At 44.1% G+C, this 19,516-nt stretch overlaps 1 protein-coding gene across 6 annotated transcripts in view; it reads left to right on the top strand.

Moving 5' to 3' along the window:
• The window catches only part of CCDC92 (coiled-coil domain containing 92), a 75,522-nt gene that overhangs the window by 52,677 nt on the left and 3,329 nt on the right, over window positions 1–19,516 (top strand). The window contains exons 1-4 of one of the 6 annotated variants that reach the window (XM_075769952.1): window positions 3,396–3,571; window positions 12,312–13,350; window positions 18,015–18,161; window positions 18,528–18,569. In XM_075769952.1, coding sequence (XP_075626067.1) covers window positions 18,032–18,161; window positions 18,528–18,569 — 172 coding nt within the window. In that variant the 5' untranslated portion in view covers window positions 3,396–3,571; window positions 12,312–13,350; window positions 18,015–18,031. Of the gene's footprint in view, window positions 1–806; window positions 905–3,230; window positions 3,572–4,208; window positions 4,346–4,677; window positions 4,816–12,311; window positions 13,351–18,014; window positions 18,162–18,527; window positions 18,570–19,516 lie in introns of those variants that run through there. The other 5 variants (XM_075769947.1, XM_075769949.1, XM_075769948.1 and 2 more) reach the window with 5 other exon arrangements.

Raw genomic sequence — 19,516 nt, 5'->3', positions numbered from 1 at the left:
CCTGAGAGAAACCAGGGCGACATGGAAAAAAATGCTTAGGCACTATTTCAGTTTTCTTTCTGAATGAATGTATTTTCATCTCTTTTTTCCCAACACATTTTCCTTACGTGGGTTACAGGGGTCTATTTCTGTTGTATGAATGTCACATCTTAAGGCCTGTTAATAAAAAGCACTTTCTTTCCAGCCACCCAGCTGGGTTTTTTTTTCCTTCAGCTATGTTAGGTTATTAGGGATCCATACTGAATTTAACATCCTTCTGTCTTTCCTGCCAGGATGATTCAAGTGGCAAATGCATTTCTCTTTTGGCACAGGTCCTAACTGAATCAGCTTCTCAGACTAATTTGTCACCTAACGGGATCCTAAATTAAGAGTCCATATTTTATATAAAAAGCTGGATGGATCTGAGATAAAATGCAGGGAAAGCCATGAAGAGGATATGGCTTGTTCTCTGGGACTATGTCTGCCTGACCTTGCAAACCAGCATTTGAGTTCAGTCTCGCTTTGCGCGGCTGCCGCACAGAGATGCCCCGAAGGAGGGATTCACAGGGCGTCGGGACCGCGTCGCTGCTGGTGTGTGGTAGGCTGGGAGGGTCCCTGGGGACACTGCTGACCCCCACCCACACTGGTGGGACACAGCAACCTGCTCCTTCCCGCTGCAGGGCCTTTCTCCATCGCTGATAGTACAGGTAAATCTCCTCCTGTGCCCGTCTTTTCACCTCTAAATAAATGCCCATGTAAAACTGATCATCTTTGGGTTTAGCTTTGACTAAGAACTAATAACCTTTCTTAAAAATATTTCCTTCTAGGCTATGTTGTGCTTCATTTTCCCCGGCTTTAGGAGCTGCAAGGTGCAAGGCACGTGTAGATCCATCCTCTGTTCACACACAACAGAATCACATTGAAGGTACGTAGATCCACCAGCTTGCAGCTTAATGCTGAATTTAATTTTGGTTAAGGCCTCAAATAGTTATCTGTGTTGTGTATAGTACTTTTTTTTTTTCTTAGAAAATTATCTCTAACTTTTAGAAACTTTAATCAACTTTTTCTGTTGGCTGCTTACAAAAATTAAGTTTCTATCTCTTAATTTTGAAATCCCTTATAACAAAGTATTTTCTTTCCATTACAAACTGTGGTGGGTTGACCCTGGCTGAGGGCCAGGTGCCCACCAGAGCTGCTCTATCACTCCCCTCTTTCATTAGACAGGGGAGAAAAGGTACGATGGAAAAAAAAAAACTTACGGGTCGAGATAAGGACAGGGAGAGATCATTCTCTAATTATCGTCACAAGCAAAACAGACCGAACTTAGAGAGGGAATTCATCTTATTTATTACTAAGCAAAACAGAGTAGAGGAATGAGAAATAAAACCAAATCTTAAAAACACCTCCCCCCACCCCTCCCATCTTCCCGGGCTCAACTTCACTCCCGGCTTTAACCTCCGCCCCCCCCAGCGGCACAGGGGGACAGGGAGTGGGGGTTACGGTCAGTTCCTCACGCGGTGTTTCTGCCGCTTCTTCATCCTCAGGGGGAGGACTCATTGTTCCCCCGCTCCAGCGTGGGGTCCCTCTCACGGGAGACAGTCCTTCACGGCCTTCTCCAACGTGAGTCTCCTCCACGGGGTGCAGACCTTCAGGAGCAAACTGCTCCAGCGTGGGTCCCCCACGGGGTCACAAGTCCTGTCAGCAAACCTGCTCTGGCGTGGGCTCCTCTCTCCACGGATCCACAGGTCCTGCCAGGAGCTTGCTCCAGCGTGGGCTTCCCACGGGTCACAGCCTCCTTCAGGTGCCTCCACCTGCTCCAGCGTGGGGTCCTCCACGGGCTGCAGGTGGAATCGCTACACCCCCTCATCCTCCTTCCATGGGCTGCAGGGGGACAGCCTGCTTCACCATGGTCTTCACCACGGGCTGCAGGGGAATCTTGCTCCGGCGCCTGGAGCACCTCCTCCCCCTCCTTCTTCACTGACCTTGGTGTCTGCAGATGTTCTTACATCTTCTCCCTCCTCTCTCTGGCTGCAAAAGCTCTCTCTAACTGTTTTTCTCTTTCTTAAATATGTTATCACAGAGGCGCTGATTGGCTTGGCCTTGGCCAGCGGCGGGTCTGTCTTGGAGCCGGCTGGCATTGGCTCTGTCAGACACAGGGGAAGCTTCTAGCAGCTTCTCACAGAAGCCACCCCTGTAGCCCCCCCGCTACCAAAACCTTGCCACGCAAAACCAACACACAAACACAGAAAAGACACTGTGTGCAAATCTGCGTGCAAGATAAATCTTACTAGGCTTTTCCTATGTGTGCCATTCACAGGGGCAATGTCCTGGTCATGGGCAAATCCCCAGTTGCTCTAACCTTCCTGTACTCATTAGTTGTGTGGGAATTTCTCTGTGTGCCTGGCAGTGCACACACTGCTCATCTGAGTTTGCGTGCATCTGCCAGAAATGTAATCAGATGCCAGTGATTATGCCTCGTGGCATAATCTTCCACATGGTTTTATGCAGAAAATACAGATGCGCAAAGACTGTCCGACCACATATGGCTGCACACCCAGGACCTACACAGCTGGTGTGCAGTTTAAGGTCACATGCATATATTCGTGCAGAAATGACACCGCAGAGCCAAGGTGCGTGTGCAGAGCTGGACGCGCTGCAGCGGTTCCCCCCCTGGCAGCTCGCTCCGCTGGGGCCCTGATGCAGCGGTGCTCGCCTCAGAGGGCTTGCAGGGGAATTCACACACACGTGGCCGTGAACCGTTTGGACACAGAGACACGTGCTGACATACTGCCAATAGCACAAGCATGCCCCCAGCTCCAGCCATCCCTCTTTTTTCCCCTCATCCGCACACGCACGCTGTCACCGTCCGCTGGAGGACGCAACCTCTGCTCACACACACGTTTCCAGGCGCCCCCTTTCTTCACGCAGCCACGCACGTGTGTGTGCGCGCGCATACTGCTACACATGCACGCGTGCATCTGCGTGCGTGCGCTGCTCCAAACATGCAGACGCGCACCAGCGCGCGCGCGCGCCTCTCTACACACGCGTGTGCACGCGCGGTGTTCATATGCTGCTGCGCGTGCACCCGCATGCATGCACCGCAGCCTGCACAGCATGCCCGTGCACGCGTGCACCGCTCCCCACGTGTACATGTACGCTACTCCTTGCACACGCATGCACACGCCCCTGCACGCACCTGTGCGCACGCTGCCCTGTGCACGCGCACGCCGGCAGGTGAGCGCACGCGCTCTCCGCTCCCGAGAGCGCGGGGCAGGCGCCCCCCCCCCCCGTGGGCGGGGATAAGGCCGCGGCCGATGACAGCGCTGACCCCCCGTTGCCATAGCGACGGGCCGGGCTGCCGCAGCCGCACCTGCGCCTGCGCCGCCGCCCCCGGTTCCCCCCCGCGGCCGGTAAGTGCCGGCCCCGTGGGGCGCCCCGCGGCTCCTTTGGGCTGGTGGTGAGGGGCGATGAGCGCCGGCAGCGGCTGACCCGGCTGCGTGCCGCTGGCAGCGAGGGGTGGGCGGCCCGGTGCGCCCGTGGGGGCCTGCGGCGGGAGGGAGTCGCCTCGGCACCGTTGCGGAGGGCTGAGCAGGTGAGGGGCCGGGGAGCGGCGGCGGCGGCCCCGGGCCGGCTGAGGGCGGGGGTGGGGGGTGGGTACGGCGTCCTGTCCCCTTCACCCTGGGCCAGCTGAGGGGGCGTTAACGACATCGTGATCCCCCCCCCCCCCCCCACCCCGGGGCTGGGTGTGGGGCGGGTTGGCGGCATCGCTGCTCCGTGAGGGGGCTGAGGCCTTTGCCCCCCTCACGCACCCACCGGCTGTTCCCTGTGCCGTTCCCCACCTCCCCTCTGTGTTCGGAGGGGCGGTCGCCGTCCCGGGTCCTGCGGCAGCTGGAAAAGCAGCGCCGCGGAGGAGAAAGGTCTCCTCCCGCTGCGGCGGCGGGGTGAGGGCAGCCTGGGCCGGGGGCGGCCGTTGTAATGCAGCGGGGAGCACCGCTGGGGGTGGGACGGGCCGCTCCTGGAGCGGCGTGCCTGTCCGAGGGGGTGCTGGCGCTGGACTAAAGTGTCCCCGTTTCTCTCTGAAGACCATAAAGGGCCCTTTTTCTGGTCAGTGGAGCAAAAGGAGTTATCCCTGCAGCTCACTTTACCCCTTATCTTTCTGCTGGCTCAGGGGCAAGGACGTTTCTTTCTCTTCTGGTTGCAAGTGTATCCTAGCTCAGGAGAGAGAGATCTGCCGGTTCACCTCTCTCCCCAACATCTGTCTGCACAATTCAGATATGCTTCGGTGGAGCTGCTGACTCCCCACCCACACCCGCTGGGGCTGGTTTTACATCGCAGCCTCTTTCATCCTTTCGTCTCCTTTTGTATGGTACATTTTCACTTTATAAAGTGACAGCAGTGTCATTTTCATGGGTAACATGGGGCCTGCAAAGGGAAGAAGGATGGATGGATTGTGTATGTTTTGGAATGGGTAGGGAGTAATCTTCATTTGAGATGAGGAGATTTTTTCCTCCTGAGGAGAATGCCTGTCGCTTGTGGATATGGCAGCAAAGAAGTGCAGGGCGTCCTCAGACATGGAGGTTCTTCCAGCCGCATAGATGCTCTGTTTGCCTACGCAGGACATGGGGTGGGACAGCAGGGAGGAAGGAGGGGCCCTTCCCACTGTGGACAACAGTGGTATGCATTTGAGTTTGCCTTATTAAATTGTGTAAAACTGAGACAGTGAAGGTAAATAAAAATACAGAAGCTGGGGCAGCCCTGAGGGTGGAATTGTCCATTTTGATCTGCATTGCAGGTGCATTAGAAGCATCCAGGGTACTTGTTGGCTTTGCCTAGATGGTAAGATACTTAAGCTTAAAAAGCTTTATTGATGCTTTTACAATATAAATTATGTTCCTTAATTTAAAAAAAAGAATAAATTGATGTGACTGTAAAGACAGTGCCTTTTCCATGTAACTTGCTCATTAGTGAATGTAATTCTGTAGTGCTTTATTATGAGAGAACCTCTGGGAGACAGACATTCATGCTCTTAAACTGTGCATTGCTTTTTGCATTGCCTATTTAAAGCAAGTGCTTTATAAACAGATAATGGCAGACTTGTAATATTGTTAATTTTTCAAGCTTTTGGTTTTACTGAGGTTCCAGTAGTCATTTTTAGTGAAACAACAAAGATCAGGACATCGTAACAGAGGAAAGTATCAGCTGCTTAAGTAGAAAAAAAGGCTGTTGGCTAAACTGATGCATAACTACTTGTTTTGATCCTATTACCGTACTTCTGCTTAGTATATCTGTAAAGTTTCCTCCTCCATCCCCTTAGGAAAGACAAGGGTCTCATGAACAATCCAAATGCTCTATGTAGTTTTCAGTCCAGTAGTTGTTGCAAACTCTAGAATGGCAATCTTATTTCATTCCTTAAAGTTGTTTCCTTTACTTCAGATTTCAGATATAATTGCGTGCTTTCAGGGCTTTTAAAGGATTTTTCTTAAATGCATTTTGTCCTTGGAGTTAGAAAAATGAAATTGTTCCTCTGTGTGCCCTAATTCAAGAGGCTGTAGGTATTAAGGACAATATATTTGTTCATCCAGATCTACTACGTTAGTCAATCCTTTAACAGCAGTAGGCAGAGGAAAAACTCCCCAGTGCTATTATTCCAGAATGTGGGCCATAATGTAAAGTAAAATATTCCTTGAACATTGTACACAGTATAATAGAGGGAATACAGTTGTGATGAACTAGTTTGCAAGTTTACTTTTACTCCTGTGTTAGACTCTCATTTCTAGGTGTCTCATTACTTTTCTGTGGCTTAAAAATGGTGGTTTAAAGTAGCAAAGCTTTGAAGGATTGCTTTTATATCCTCAGGATTCACAATGTATTGAATAGTTACTTGTGTAAACAGAATACTATTATGTAATTCATCTTTATATTCAGGTTCATGTTTAACCTCATTTTGCATAGTAAAGTTTAAAAAAATGCAGCAAGTTGTAGTTTACTTTGTACAGAGAACAGACACCTTCGTCTTTCTGAAACCGTTTATAATGCTTAAGAATTATTTTTTTTTGCTGACAAGTAACACTTTCTGTATATATTTGTGTATCCATATATGTATGTGTGTCTGTTACTAACTCACAGTAGTGGTTTTTGATGAGTAGTGATTTACTGAAAAATAAGCATGTCAAATAATTTGATGCTTTAGGGGAAATATAGTTAAGAGTGTTCTGACTAGACAAAGGACATAACTTTTCCTACTGCTGGTTTAAAAAGCAAAGCCACAGATGAAGAAAGGGAAGATCTAAGGATTTTGGTGTTGAAAAAAAGATAGTTGTGTGAAAGGTTTCTGGTTTGGCTTTCTGCAGCCTCTTTCATGTCTGCTGCAGCACACAATAAAACATTGTGAGTAGCTGCGAAACGCTGAAAAGCAAAAACGTAAGTCTGTGTGCCTTATTGCAGCTTCCACACTGTAGTTGTTGATAGGAATATGCTGCAATAAGCTAATATTGTGTAACCATAACCAGTATTGTCAGAACAGTCTCTGGCAGAGCGCGTCCTGTCCCTGGGAACAATGGTGCTGAGTGCCGCTGCCCAGAGCCGGGGTGGAGTTGAGGCAGGGAGGGTGCCCTTTGTTCAGGCAGAAATCTTATCGCCAGAGCTCCTGTTTCCTTTGCATCCGCAGCATGCCGAAACAAACTCTCTGCTCCTTTCTTGTGTGCTAATCTAGTCCGCTATCTGAAAAAGCAAAGGAAGATAATGAATAGTGCATTTTGTAGAGCCCCGGTTGCTACCTGCTGTACCTCACCTATGATTCCTGCACTTGCTTGGTGAGACCTGGCATCCTTTATGTATCTGGCTGGAGTATCTTCAATGAGCAGGGTGCCTGATTAGTCTCTGTGCTTGTTTTTACATGATACAAAAATTGTCTTCCTCTAAGCAAAGACGTCCAGCAGTGTGATAATAGGTGTTAGTATCTCTGTGTGATCAGCAAACAATTTTGTCTAATAATGTTTTACTGTTATCTACCGGCTCATTTCTCCTGGTAATGTTAAAGAACATGGTACTATAAATGGAGGCAATACATTTCTTTACTACTAGAAGTTAGTGGCATGACAAAATGTTGCTGAAAACAATTGTACTCAGTGTATCAGAACTTCTGTGAGCTGGCTGTTTGGTTTTTAAATAATCCTTGGAAAAAAGCCTTTTATTTGGATCGCTATTTTTTTCCTGCTATTGAGGAACATGTTTACTCTCATTTCACTCCTAGAAAACCTTTAGGTTATACTTAAAACATTAAAATACCTTTCTGCTTGTTGGTCTTAATTATTTGAGAGACAGGATTTAAGATCAATGTTATTTAAAAACATTGCTTGACTGAAAACTGTAAAATTTCATGGCTTCTGCCTAAACAGAACGATACCTGCCTGTAGAAAGGCTGAAAATAGGCCAGGGAACAGTAGCTCCCTGTAATCTGAGTCAGTGCTCAGAGGGAGGGCACAAAAGGTGCAACATATCGTGTCTCTGTGGAGTAGAGGTGTAGAGCTTAGCAAGTGTCCATCTGTGCAGAAAAAATCGTGTGAATGATGTCATTAACGGCAGGTTTCCTTTGTAATAAAAGTATGTGTGTTTGTTTGCTTTCCATTCCTCAGGAAAGCTTGATTTAAGCTGTGTACAGTTTTCTTGTGTTTGAGATACCTGGCTTATGTAAGTAAGAGTATAAAGCACCTTGCTTTGAAATTCTTTGTCTTGACATCTTATTTACTTTAAAAAAATAAAAAAACAAAAACAAAAAAACTTGCTTAAGAGGGGATTTAGACATAGGTCATCACCATCACTGGATATCCTTCATCAGCAGCTCTCAAAACCTTTACTTCAGCAAAGTGAAGACCAGCTTTTTTATGTTTGATCATAGTTGCTATTCTAAAATAATAAAATCAATGGCTTATGAAACAGCATCACAGAATGCATTAGAGAAAAACATACTCTTCAGCCTGTTAAACTTGCCTGAAAAATAATTGTGCTATTCTGTAGAGTTGCTGTTCCAATAGCTGTTCTCTGTAAATGGATCTCTGCTAAGCAGACAGATTTATTTAGCTTGTTGAAAGGCTTCAGTGCCTTTTCATGTGTTTCACAAACATTCCAGGTAAACCCTGAAAATCATCATTTCTGCAGTGCTTGCAGTAGGAGCTCAAGCTCAGGTGGGTGCCTGGAGCTGCTGCAGGAAGCAGTACAGCCTGTACCACCCCCCCACACACGCACCCCAACCCCGCTGACTGATTTCTTTTTAATTTTTTTTTTTCCACCTTCCCCATCAGCTGCACAGCTGTCTGCTGTGCTGCATGGTGAACCCACCACCTGAAAAATAGCCAGTGGAAAAACAGGTTTGTTGTCAGCTGGGCCAGTTCCTGACCTGGTTCACAGAATGACCAGGAAGGTGATTTCAAGTGGTTCAGAAACGCAACAGTAAATTCTTGCTCAGTATATGCAAATGGAAGGGGTGAGACAAAGTCACGGCTAAGCTGGATAGCTAAATAGTCGGATGCCTGTGTGGTGGCAGGTTATTTTCCTCTTATGGGGCAAAAAAATGCCCAACCAAGTCACTTGTGTGAAACCAGCATAGTGATTTTTTTGTTTGTTTGTGTTTCATTAAGCCTTCAGGACTGGGAAACTTTAAAAACTTACACAAATACATTTTCTTTGAATTCTTGTGCAGTTGCCATGTTATTGATCATAGAGAATAAAGTTAAAAGAAAACATTAAGTGTTCATAAGTGAATGTTTGGTATCTGAAAAAAAAACAACAAAACCTTGACTTTTCCATAGTATAGTATTACTTCTAAGCCTAAATTTGGAGTTATATTTAACGTATCCTTGTACAAAAACCTCCCACAGCCCACCTTACGTCCTGATTCAGCTTTAACTGAAGCTAGAGAGCTTTCTTAATGACGTTGAAAGAAATAGGATCAGGCTCATTTTTATGTGTAACACTGATACTGTGTTAGTCTGGGGGACTTGAATATTAATTTCCTTTTCATTCCCCTTCTGACAAAAGAAATTGGCTTTAGTAGAAAGACTAGCATGTGTCTTTGCAATATAATAAGTGACCAGTTGTGATTGGGGTATAATCTGTGTTCTGTGGCTTTGATGGAGGTTATATTAAAATAACAAACTATTTTATCCTCAGAATGAAGGAGTGAATAAAATAGACCACTCATCAGGAGTGTGTGCTAGAAAGCAAAGAGAACCAACCTGTTTCTCTAAATTACAATGTAGCCTTACTCGTGAGGGCTTTTATTTATAAATTTATATTTATAATTTAATTTTTAGTTTATTTAATTTATAATTAAATATATAATATTTATATCTTTATAAAGGGTACTTTAAAAAAATAAAAATTGCTTGGACTTCATTGTTGTTAAAGGGGCTCTTTTGAAGTAATCAGGGTTATTTAGGTGATACTTCATTGTCTCCCTAATGTGAATTATGCCCAAATTAAGTTATTTTCAGTGTTTTCTGCCACAGTAAGCTGTATCTTCTTGATGGCTGTACAGCCGTAGCATTGGATACCATGGTATCAGTCAGAACAATTGTATCTGTATAAAAGGCCACTGCAGGACCATTTGATTTGATTCTCTAATAGTCTCTGTCATGGTAGTGATCTTAATATCTGATTACTTTTAGTCTGCTTCCATTGTGACAGCTCTGGGGTTGGGTGGTTTCAAGGACGGAGAAAACCCACGTGAATTATTCCTGTCATTCCTCATGGCTTCAGGTAGACAGTCAGGCACGTAAGCAGTCAGCAATTTCTGTGCAAAGTACCAACTTGCTCATTTAGAGCATCTAGAAGAATTATATCATTGCTACCAGGAGTGTGTCCGCTTAATTATTTTTCCTGCTGCCATACCAATTGCTGTAGGAGTAACAAAAAAATATTTTCTTGCTAAATTAAAACCTGTGCTTCCTTGGGGATATTCAGAGATTAACTGTAAAGAGTCTGCAGAATCTCTGATCAGAAAATGAAAGGGAAGCAGGGCAGAGAAACAACTGAGTAAAATAGCATCTAAAAGCAGTAGAAAAATAGAAAAGGAGCTGAGAAAGCAAAATCATATCCTTCCTCTGGGAGGAGAGTGGCACATTTCCTTTTTCCCCTCAGTTGCCTCCAGGAAATAATTAGTAATTTTGCTTGGCTTAAAACACACAAACTAAAATAATATGAAAACAAGTTATTTGGACAATAATTACACGTCAGTATTGTTGAACACAGAAGACAGAGTTGTTGCTGTAAGATACACTGCTTACTGATAAGGGAGCACTGGAGAGGGGGAAAGAAGTCCGGAAGGTGGTTGTATAGGCATAGCATTACTCAGAAAAGCAGGACTTCAAGAAATACTGAACTAGTTAAAGTCTAATACACAGATCAGTGAGGGGTGAACATAAATCTGGAACTGTGTGGTAGGCTGTATTAAACTGTATTGTTGCTGGATCTACATTAGTAGAAGGATAATAATTAGGTTGGGCGGGGGGACTTAAAGCAGAAGGATAGCAAAGCACTCGAGTTGGCTGTGGAGACGGCAGAGTTTCCTTTGTATGTCCTTCGAAATAAGCTGAACGAACACTTTTGGGATGGCATATGTCTCTGGAGATGGAGAGCTGATCTAAGTAAAGACCAGCTAAGTGTCTGTCAGTTGGGCATTTTATCATTAGAGCTACATTATTTAGAAATGTTCGGTCTGTTCAGTGAGTCTTTAAAATGGGGAGTGGCTAAAACTTTGAAGGCTCTTATGAGAAGACTCTTGTGTCCTTAATGAGTTCTTGAAATTGTATTTTGTAGAGCATACAAAAGGCATTTTGGCAGCTTTTGTCACATTTTGAGAGGGCACTGGCTAAATACCAGTTGAGAGGAAAATTCCTGCCTGCCCTTACATGCGTCAAGAAGACGTGGATGTGTGTTGGCAGAGAGCTAAAGCAGCTTCTCAGGTGATAGTCACCCCATCCATGCAAAAGGAGGTTATTCTGTTTTGTTTAGCAGAAAACAAACAGCAATGAAAATGTTAAATAACTACAGTTGTTTGGGCTTCGTTCCAGTAGCTTTCTTTGGACTGTGTGTAAAGTCATAGATGAGCATCTCCCTCCTCTTATCTTGCAGTGGGTTATAGAGGTGCTCTGATTTTGTGCAAAGGCACCTAATACACAGCCAGATGCTCATTGCCTTGAAATATTGTGAACTCTATCCAAATACTTAAGATCAGAAAAGGCCTGGAGCCTGCACATCATCTGCAAGGCAAGATTTGGCTGTTAAAATGTTAGCGATTGTTTATGGTGAGCATGTGATGAAGTTGCATTTTGGAAACTCTCTTTTAATATTTTTCATTTGCAATTTAAGATTTATTTATTTTTATTCCCTTGTCAAAGAGGCAGAACAGTTCCTTTTTGAGGTGAGCTTACAAGAATGTTAATTTAAGTTACCTTTTCCACTTTACTGGAGGATGAGGGCTTAGGTGGGTGCAGCAAGGATTACAGTGTTGCACTTTGTTGCCAAGGCAGTGCTGTTTATTTCATTCCATTTGTTCCTGCTAGACTACATTCAAGAGAAATTGTGAATCCATTGTTTGGAGGACTTAGGGCTAAATCTTTGAGCTATATCTAGAAACATTTTGTGATGGTGGTGATCCTGAGAAATGAGAATTTTTGCGTGTTTTAAGGGTGGAACGCAGCATACCACCCAGATAAAGCTTGTGTAACTGTGACAGGTTGAACACTCTTGGTGTTCAGTGCAAGTCTTACTGCGAAAGAGGGGGTGTGTTACCATTGCACTGTTGAACACTGCAGTGGCCCTTTTAATGTTTTATCATCCTTAACAAATGATATAGGCATTCCTAGTTGGAGTTTGCCTAGCTCTGCATTGCACAGTTCCTTTTGTATAAGAACATAGCAAATTTTTTTTTAAAGTTGCTTTGGAGACAAAGGGAAGGGGGGAAAAAAAGCATAGTGACGTAACTGTTCTGTAGTTCATGCAGTTACAGATTTCTTCCCAGCATTGGCTTAATTTATCTGAGGAAATCCAGCCAGAGACTGGTTGCTTTGAGAGCTGTCCCACTGATTTCCATGGTGAGAGAGTGAAGATTGCTCATCTGGGCTATTAAGGGGCTCGGTTGACTTCTGCATTTTGCTATTTCTCTTGTGCTTTTTTGATCGTAGCTGATTCTTGGCTGCGCATTCTTGTTTCAGAGAGCAGGAGATGAAATCAGCTTAGTGCAATCCCAGACCTGCTTTATAGGATTTCCTCTTTGAAACCCCAATGGGAGACGTACCTGAATAGATTTTTTTCTTTTTTTTTTTTTTCTTTAGACTGACCCCTCCCAAGACCATGTTTTCTGTAAGATCTCAGCTGCCCCTGGAGCAGTTGTTGGCTGGGATTTGTGGCTCAGTGCTATGCACCAAGAAATGAGAAGTTAAGAATTGTTAAGGAACTTGGAGTAGCTGTAAATCCTGCTAACCAAACTTCCTGGAACTAAGTCAAAGCCTCTGCACAGGGAAGTGGTAGGAAAATGTTCACTGACTTGTATTAAAAGAAACTATTACTTCTTTTTTATTATATTTCCTTTTCATTACATCTCCTGAGTCTATTCCCATTTGAAAAACTTCCTGAGATTGCATGACTCAGTAGGTCTCACTTGCATCATATCTTATAAGCTGCTGACAAATTTGAGACTAACATTGAATAAAAAGTTTTATGCAATTGTAGTAGCTTTCACTAATAGTATACATGAGGATGCAGAATTAAAGGGATGCTATTAATTTATAGTAGCTTTTTAAGTTTCAATGCATGCTTTAACTTTGTGACAGTTGTCAATGGTTTTGGCTTTAAAAATTAGTTTATATTTTTTGCATGGTGTCCTTGGATCTTTACACAACCTACGTAAGTCAGGAAGTTGATTAGTTGTAAAATGCTATGAAATGTACAAAATATGCAAACTGACTGTAAGTGGGGAAAACAGAAATAAAAGCTCTCAGTGTTTTAATAATCCAATTATTCAAAAAAACCTATTTGTATAAAATTACTTTCCAGTCATAAATCAGTATATTTTCATGCTGCCACTTAAAAAAACAAACCCCGAAAAAACACCCTACAAAACCCTGTTTTCAGCCAGTATGCTTTAAATTGAACTACATGATTTGGGTGGGCTTTTTAAGAGCATAGTCACACTAAATCCTAATAATTTGGACAACAAATAGCACTGAGTCTCTGTTGGAGCAAGTAATATCCCCTCTTGTGGAAGCATTGTGGATGCGAGCATCCCGGAGGACCACAGCTAGGACGTCTACTTCTCTCCCAGGTTCCATCATCCCTTTACAAAATACACGTCGTGTCTCCAGGCTCTTCAAGGTAATCGTTATTCAGGTGTCTGAAGATATTTCTCTTGTCTGACTCAAAAGCAGAAGAATTGCCAGGGCAATTCTGCGATGTCATGCTGAGAGGGTTTTCCCTCCTCTTAACCCCATGTTTCTGAGCTTCAGAAATGGTCTGTTCAGTAAACTTGCCCAACAACAGATGAATTGGCACGGTTGTCAGCCTGACTTACTGCATATCCTGTCGATATTTTCAATCGTCTTGTGTCCAGTTCAGTTGTATTAGCTCCAGGGGCATAGAACAGTTTGAGCTTAGTCTAGAAAGATAAGTATTTTCTCTTTGGCTGGCTTCTGCTTTGTCAGTTTGGCCAGCTTTTTAGTTAGGCACTGGCTAAAAAAGTTCCTACACGGAAAAATATTGTTGAACTTAGAACTGGGTGAAGTGCAGATGATTGTGGGTATCTGAGAGGTATTTAGACTGCAGATGTGAATCTTTTTTCTTCCCTCATTTGTGCAATAGAAATTTCCTTAAAGTTTGGCTGCAAAAACAATCAAAAATATTGTTAATATTGTGCTAATGAGCTTGGTTTGACAGATAATGCATATTCAGTTGAAATCCATTTTATCCAGATCTCAGGCTCTAATATTAGGTCTAATTTTGTGGTTTAAGATTTGGTGTCAAATAGGTACAAAATGAACAGTGGCTTGGAACATATCTTTATTAATACCAATTTGTACAAATCTAAGGAGATTTCATAGCAAAAGCGTCTCTGTATAGTGACTGTCTATGCAAGATACTTTCTCCTCTCCCTGTTGTTACTGTCAATGGTTTTGGCTGTTTCCCAGAACACACGTGCACAGATTGCACAGTGTTTGTGTGTGCTGCCTAAAAAGATGTGACTGAGCAGGGGAGAGTGAGGTTTGAACGGAAGCTGCTGCCATAGATTCTGTGGAAGCTACGACTTACCACAGTGGCCTTCCCTTTCCCTTGACGAAAAGGAGAGAGGACAGGCAGGGAACCAAGCTGCAATGAGGAAGAAAAGCAAAGGAAGGTTGCAGGTGGCTTGTGGGAGAGTCAGCTCTCCGATCCTTTATCCTCAGAGGGGCTGCAGCTAAAATCCATAGTGGATTGATTTAATTGCTTTCATTGATTAACTTACCAGTGCTGCAGGGGAGATGATGTGCTGGTGCTAGTAATTTTTATTTTCTTCCTAAGCCTATAAAACTAGCCTGCTTCTGATTATTGTGGTTTTTATTCAGAATAGGTAATCCTAGTGTGATCTTTAAGATGTAAGAGATCAAGGTGAGAAAACAATTGAGGGGATTACTGGTGACAGCCTTGTTTTGTTTTTTTGTAACATTTAATAACTATTTTTAAAAAAAACACATTTATTTGCAAGGACTGAGTTATAAACACTTACTGTTTGTTGCTGGTGATGAAGTCTTTTTTTGTTCGGATTATGGTTTCAGCCATAAAGCCACTGTTAGTAACCATTGAGATAGTAAAGGCTTCAGGATATTATGTGTAGGCTGTTCTTTCACCTAGCACTGCCAGTGCTTAGAATTTCCTTTGGAAATGCATTTCTTGATTTAAAGTCCTTTCTGAGCCTTGGTGTACCGTCCAGTCTGAGCTCCAGCTATGGTGAGGGCATGGACTCTGCAGGTTTTATTCTGCTGTTGCATTCAGTCGGTAAGAATATAATGATCACTTAAGAAATTGGATGATTCAGTAAAGCTTCTGTCTGTCTGAGGTCAGCTTTGCAAACAAGGTGATGTCGCTTTGAAAATGTAACACAGCTGAAATACCATCAATCCTTAAAATTAATGGTGCCTCACAGTAATTGCTGTGGACTGTGTAGTCCATCCTCAGATAGTCCTCTGACACAGTGGGGTGTACCACTGTGATGCTGATGGAGTGTCCCAGTGCCTCTGCTGCCGGGCTGTGGCAAGCAGTCAGGACTCAAATGAGCCGCTCTTCGCAAGTCGTAGAGCAAGAGCCTGTATGCACAACACAGTTTGTTTATTTAGCCAACCCAGAAACCTCTTGAGAATGTTTCTGGTCCATAATCTTTGGCTTGTTTGCTGATGATGGTGATTGCAAAATGACCTGTTCCACTCAACAAAGCACAAGTTGGCACCGTTACCCTCATTCTTGAGCACTGAATTTAATCTTTGATCTCTGTTATAAAGTAACCGAGAGCTCTGGTTTGCCCCTTGCACAAAAATGGATTCCTTGAAAGTCTTTTATGCCTTCACTTTATTTATTTATTTATTTATTTACAGTCAAACATATGCTTCTGTAGGATAAGTCAGTTGATGATGATGCCAGTTCAGGTCACATGTGAAATCAGAAAGGCTCTGTGCGTGTGTGTATGTATCCCCCTCTCCCCCCTCAGTGTTTTACCATGGCACACAGTCACTGAATCTGGTGTTCTTTCGGGGAGTAAAAAGTATAAAATTAAACACAGGGCTGTGTTATGTTCAGGAATGACAGAAGTGTTAGTTTCTCTGAGTGCATGCTCTACCAAATCAAATTTTTGTCATAAAACTACAAACCAAAATTGCCCGATGCAAAACACTTGACATGGCAAGACAAACCAGAGGCAGCCACGGACAGAATTAACGTCTATCTTATGCTCAACAAGTGGTCTCTGGTGGTAATGCCATTGCAGATGGTTGTCCAGGCAACGGGACCCCTGATTCTTTACTTATCTTTGTAACCTAAATACTGTAATTGTTTTTACCAAACTACACAGATTACTGAATTTAGCCTTTAGCGCTCCAGTGACAAAGCTCATGCTCCTTACGCATCAGCAGTGTTTAGCCCAGGATGGTAACTGCTTGATCAGTCTCCTGTCTCTGTGGCTGGATTACCTGCCAGCAGGAGAGGGCTGCTCTGGCTCCCAGCCCTGATGTGGGGAGCGCGCAGAGGCACTTGTGAAACTTTCCTCGTCACCCCTGGTGGGAGGCCAGGGGCTGTGACAGAGTTCCCTGTCCCCCAGAAAGTATTTTCCCCATCACGGCTTGTGTAATTCCCACCCGGTATGTGCTACACCCATTGCTCTGGTGTGCCCATGAGCCTGGTTCTCAGAATTTGTCCGTGCACCTATTTTTGCACTGTCATCGTGTTCCTGAGCCACCCAAGAAGGCAGCTTGATTCCCAGAGTTTGCAGAAAGCTTCCCAAGCATGACAGCTTTTTTGCTAAAGAAATGTAAAGTGTAGTAATGTGGAGTTACTTGTTTCTGGAAAGTTCTTCTCATGTAGACCCAGCAACCTCTATAAACCAGCTGTAGGTGGAGCAGCACCATGCACCCTAGCTGTAGCAGTGTGGCACTCTGTGTGTGCAGAGAAGGGTAATGATCACACAGTGAAATTCAAGAACTAAAAGGATACCTGAGTGATTTTGTGCTTGGAGGCTGCAGGAGGATTGCATACTGTCATGGTTGCTTTTTCTCATTAGTGTACTCATTTCAGAGTTGAAATTTCACTAGGAAACAGGACAATAAACAAAATGGTGTTATGACAGACTTGGTGACTAGGTATCACTGGGGACCTGGTACCTCCTGTTTGTGCTCCTCTGGATGCTCCTCTAGGTACTTGTGTAAATGGCACAGAAGACAGCCCCAGGGCACAGCGTGTGCTTCTCCGCAGGAAGCATTTGGCTGTGCCTGGTGCGAGGAGCTATTTTTACCTCTGTGTCAGGGAATTCATTTGGGAGTCTCTGTCTCTCCAGCTCTACCAGACAGATGTTTCTCTGCAGTTTGGCCTGTGGGTAGATGTAAAACCATCGTTGCCTTATCAGGAGCCGTAGTAACACTGGCAGCGGTCTTCAAGGATGCCTCTCAGCATCTCACAGTTAATCAGCTCTATTGTTATGAGTCTGAGCACCATTGTAGTCAAGGCCTAGTTTTATAAGACTGTTCTGCAGGGAAAACCCAGTGGTGTAACACTTTTCCATGCTCATAACCTGAGCAAGAAAAACCCGTTTTCTCTTTAAATGAAACATTGTGCTTTTCAGTTGTCTTGTTGCATGTCAATCTGCCCGTGCAAGATGCCAGTCTCCAGCGCCGTGGGGCCTGCACTGGGTATGGGATCCTGCTCTAGCACACCTGAGGGAATGCAACAGCAGCCAGCAGCAGCCAGAGCTTCCTCACGCAGTTCCCAGTGAGCACATCTCGGCTAAGGCACCCCATAGCAACCATGTCCATGGTGGTACTGCTGGGCCCAACTGTGTGTTAGACCCCCTGGTTTGCGTTTCTCTTTAGAGATGGTGCATTTTTAGTGTTTTCTTCCTTGTTCTTGTCCAGGGATGTTACTAATTCCTGTATACCTGGAGGTATGTGGAAAACCCCAACAAGACAGAGGGACATACTAGCCCATTTCTCAGAACTCCACTTTTATCTTGTAACAGGATTAGTGACTTAGTCTGTCTGAAGTTAATCCTTTAAATGTGTTAACTCCAAACAAATGAGTTCCCTATGCTGCTCTGGCCTATACTATAATTAAGCTTTCTATGAACTTAGAGCACTTCTAATGGAAATAGTCATGAAACAGAAAAACCTTCTGTGGCATTTGCTTGATTGCATATCAGTTCATGACTGGTAGAATTCAGATATTCCTGCTGATCCTGGCTGCAGAGTGATTATCTTTGTATGTGCCAGGTAACTTGCTGTTATAATTCTATGTCTGTTTACTGACAGGGTAACTGTATGTCAGGATGGCAGCCTCAAATCTGGAGAACCAGCTACAGAGTGCCCAGAAGAACCTGTTGTTTCTCCAACGAGAACATGCCAACACCCTGAAAGGCCTGCACGCTGAGATTCGACGCCTGCAGCAGCACTGCACAGGTAGCGGGGAGAGGATGCCAATGCTGATTTGGTGCTTAATTCTTTTCATGAGAATGGCATAACAGCTTCCTACTTCAGCTGTGAAACCTCAGCAAGAAAGCTGAGGGTATATTTAGGGTGGTCAGCATGTGTCTCGGGCATTAAACAAAGATTTACTTATTTAAAAAAAAAAAAGGCAACGTGTCACCTGATAGATGCAGTTGTTTTACAGATTTGATAATTTGCAGGGGATCCCCTATTATTGCTTCAGGCGCGGGGAAGAGTTAGTTATATTTTTATTGAAGTATGCAACTGTAAACATGCCCACCAGTGGTGTATGGGGTAGATGATGCTGTTCTAACAAAAATAAACAACTTTTTTCCTCAGATTTAACCTATGAGCTGACTGTAAAGAGTTCAGATCTGTCAGGTAAGGAAAACATCACATTTTTCTTTTAATGTTCATGTTAAACTTCCTCATCTTTTCCAATGTTTGTATTTTCTCCATTACAAGCAGGTGAGAATAGTTTGCACTTGGGATGTTGACTTTATAAATTCTAAAGGTATAAGAGTAGTTTTCTACTTCCCAGACTTACTGTTATTTATGAAGTAAATATCACAAGGTCACCTAGGAAATGTTTGAAAGAGCCAGGAATAGAGTGTAGAACTGCTGACTCCTCTCTCTTACTAGACAATCAGTTCCCTGCATGCTGTATGGGGACAGGGAACGTGAATTTTAGGGGCAGAAGAAGAGCAAGACTATTATTAAAACTTAGCTGGTACTGTAATTACACCACAAAGCTTTTATTTATTTTTATATATTTATATATGCTAGATTCTAGTTATTTCAGATGTATTATGTTACCAACAGGTGAAACACAGGAATAAAACACTCCCTGGAAGTAACCTCCTGGCTCAGGGGTAGTGTGAGATAGGACATGTATGGCAGATGAGAGAGAACACAGGCAAATTTAGCAAAGCAGCTGAGCAGCTTTATTTCTTGATATTGCAGTGGTGCTCAGATGCTTCTCATCACAGGATTTTCAGAGTAGGTGATATATCAGTGATGCTGCTGTGTTGATGCTGTGCCAAACGCAGATGCTGCCCAGTGTGGAGGGGACTATACCTAACACTTTACTGTCGATAGCCTGTGACAAAGGGTTATTGGAGAAATTCAGGCTGCTGGTCTCTGCTGAACAGCTGGGAAGCTGTCCTGCTGTAATAACCAAGGGAAGAGTGACGAAATCGCCCTGCGGGGCTGTATGGCATGAGGGCAGGGGTGCTGAGACGGGTCAGCTTACCTTTTCCTGATGGTGGAAGAACCCCTAGTGCTATGCGGTGATGTCACACTCTTGTGAAGAGAAGGCAGCCAGGCTT

This window comes from Balearica regulorum, chromosome 17 (genome assembly GCF_011004875.1).
Source record: "Balearica regulorum gibbericeps isolate bBalReg1 chromosome 17, bBalReg1.pri, whole genome shotgun sequence".
Lineage (NCBI taxonomy): Eukaryota > Metazoa > Chordata > Aves > Gruiformes > Gruidae > Balearica > Balearica regulorum.
Note: the sequence above shows the minus strand (reverse complement) of the source record. Positions and strands in the feature narration are given on the sequence as shown.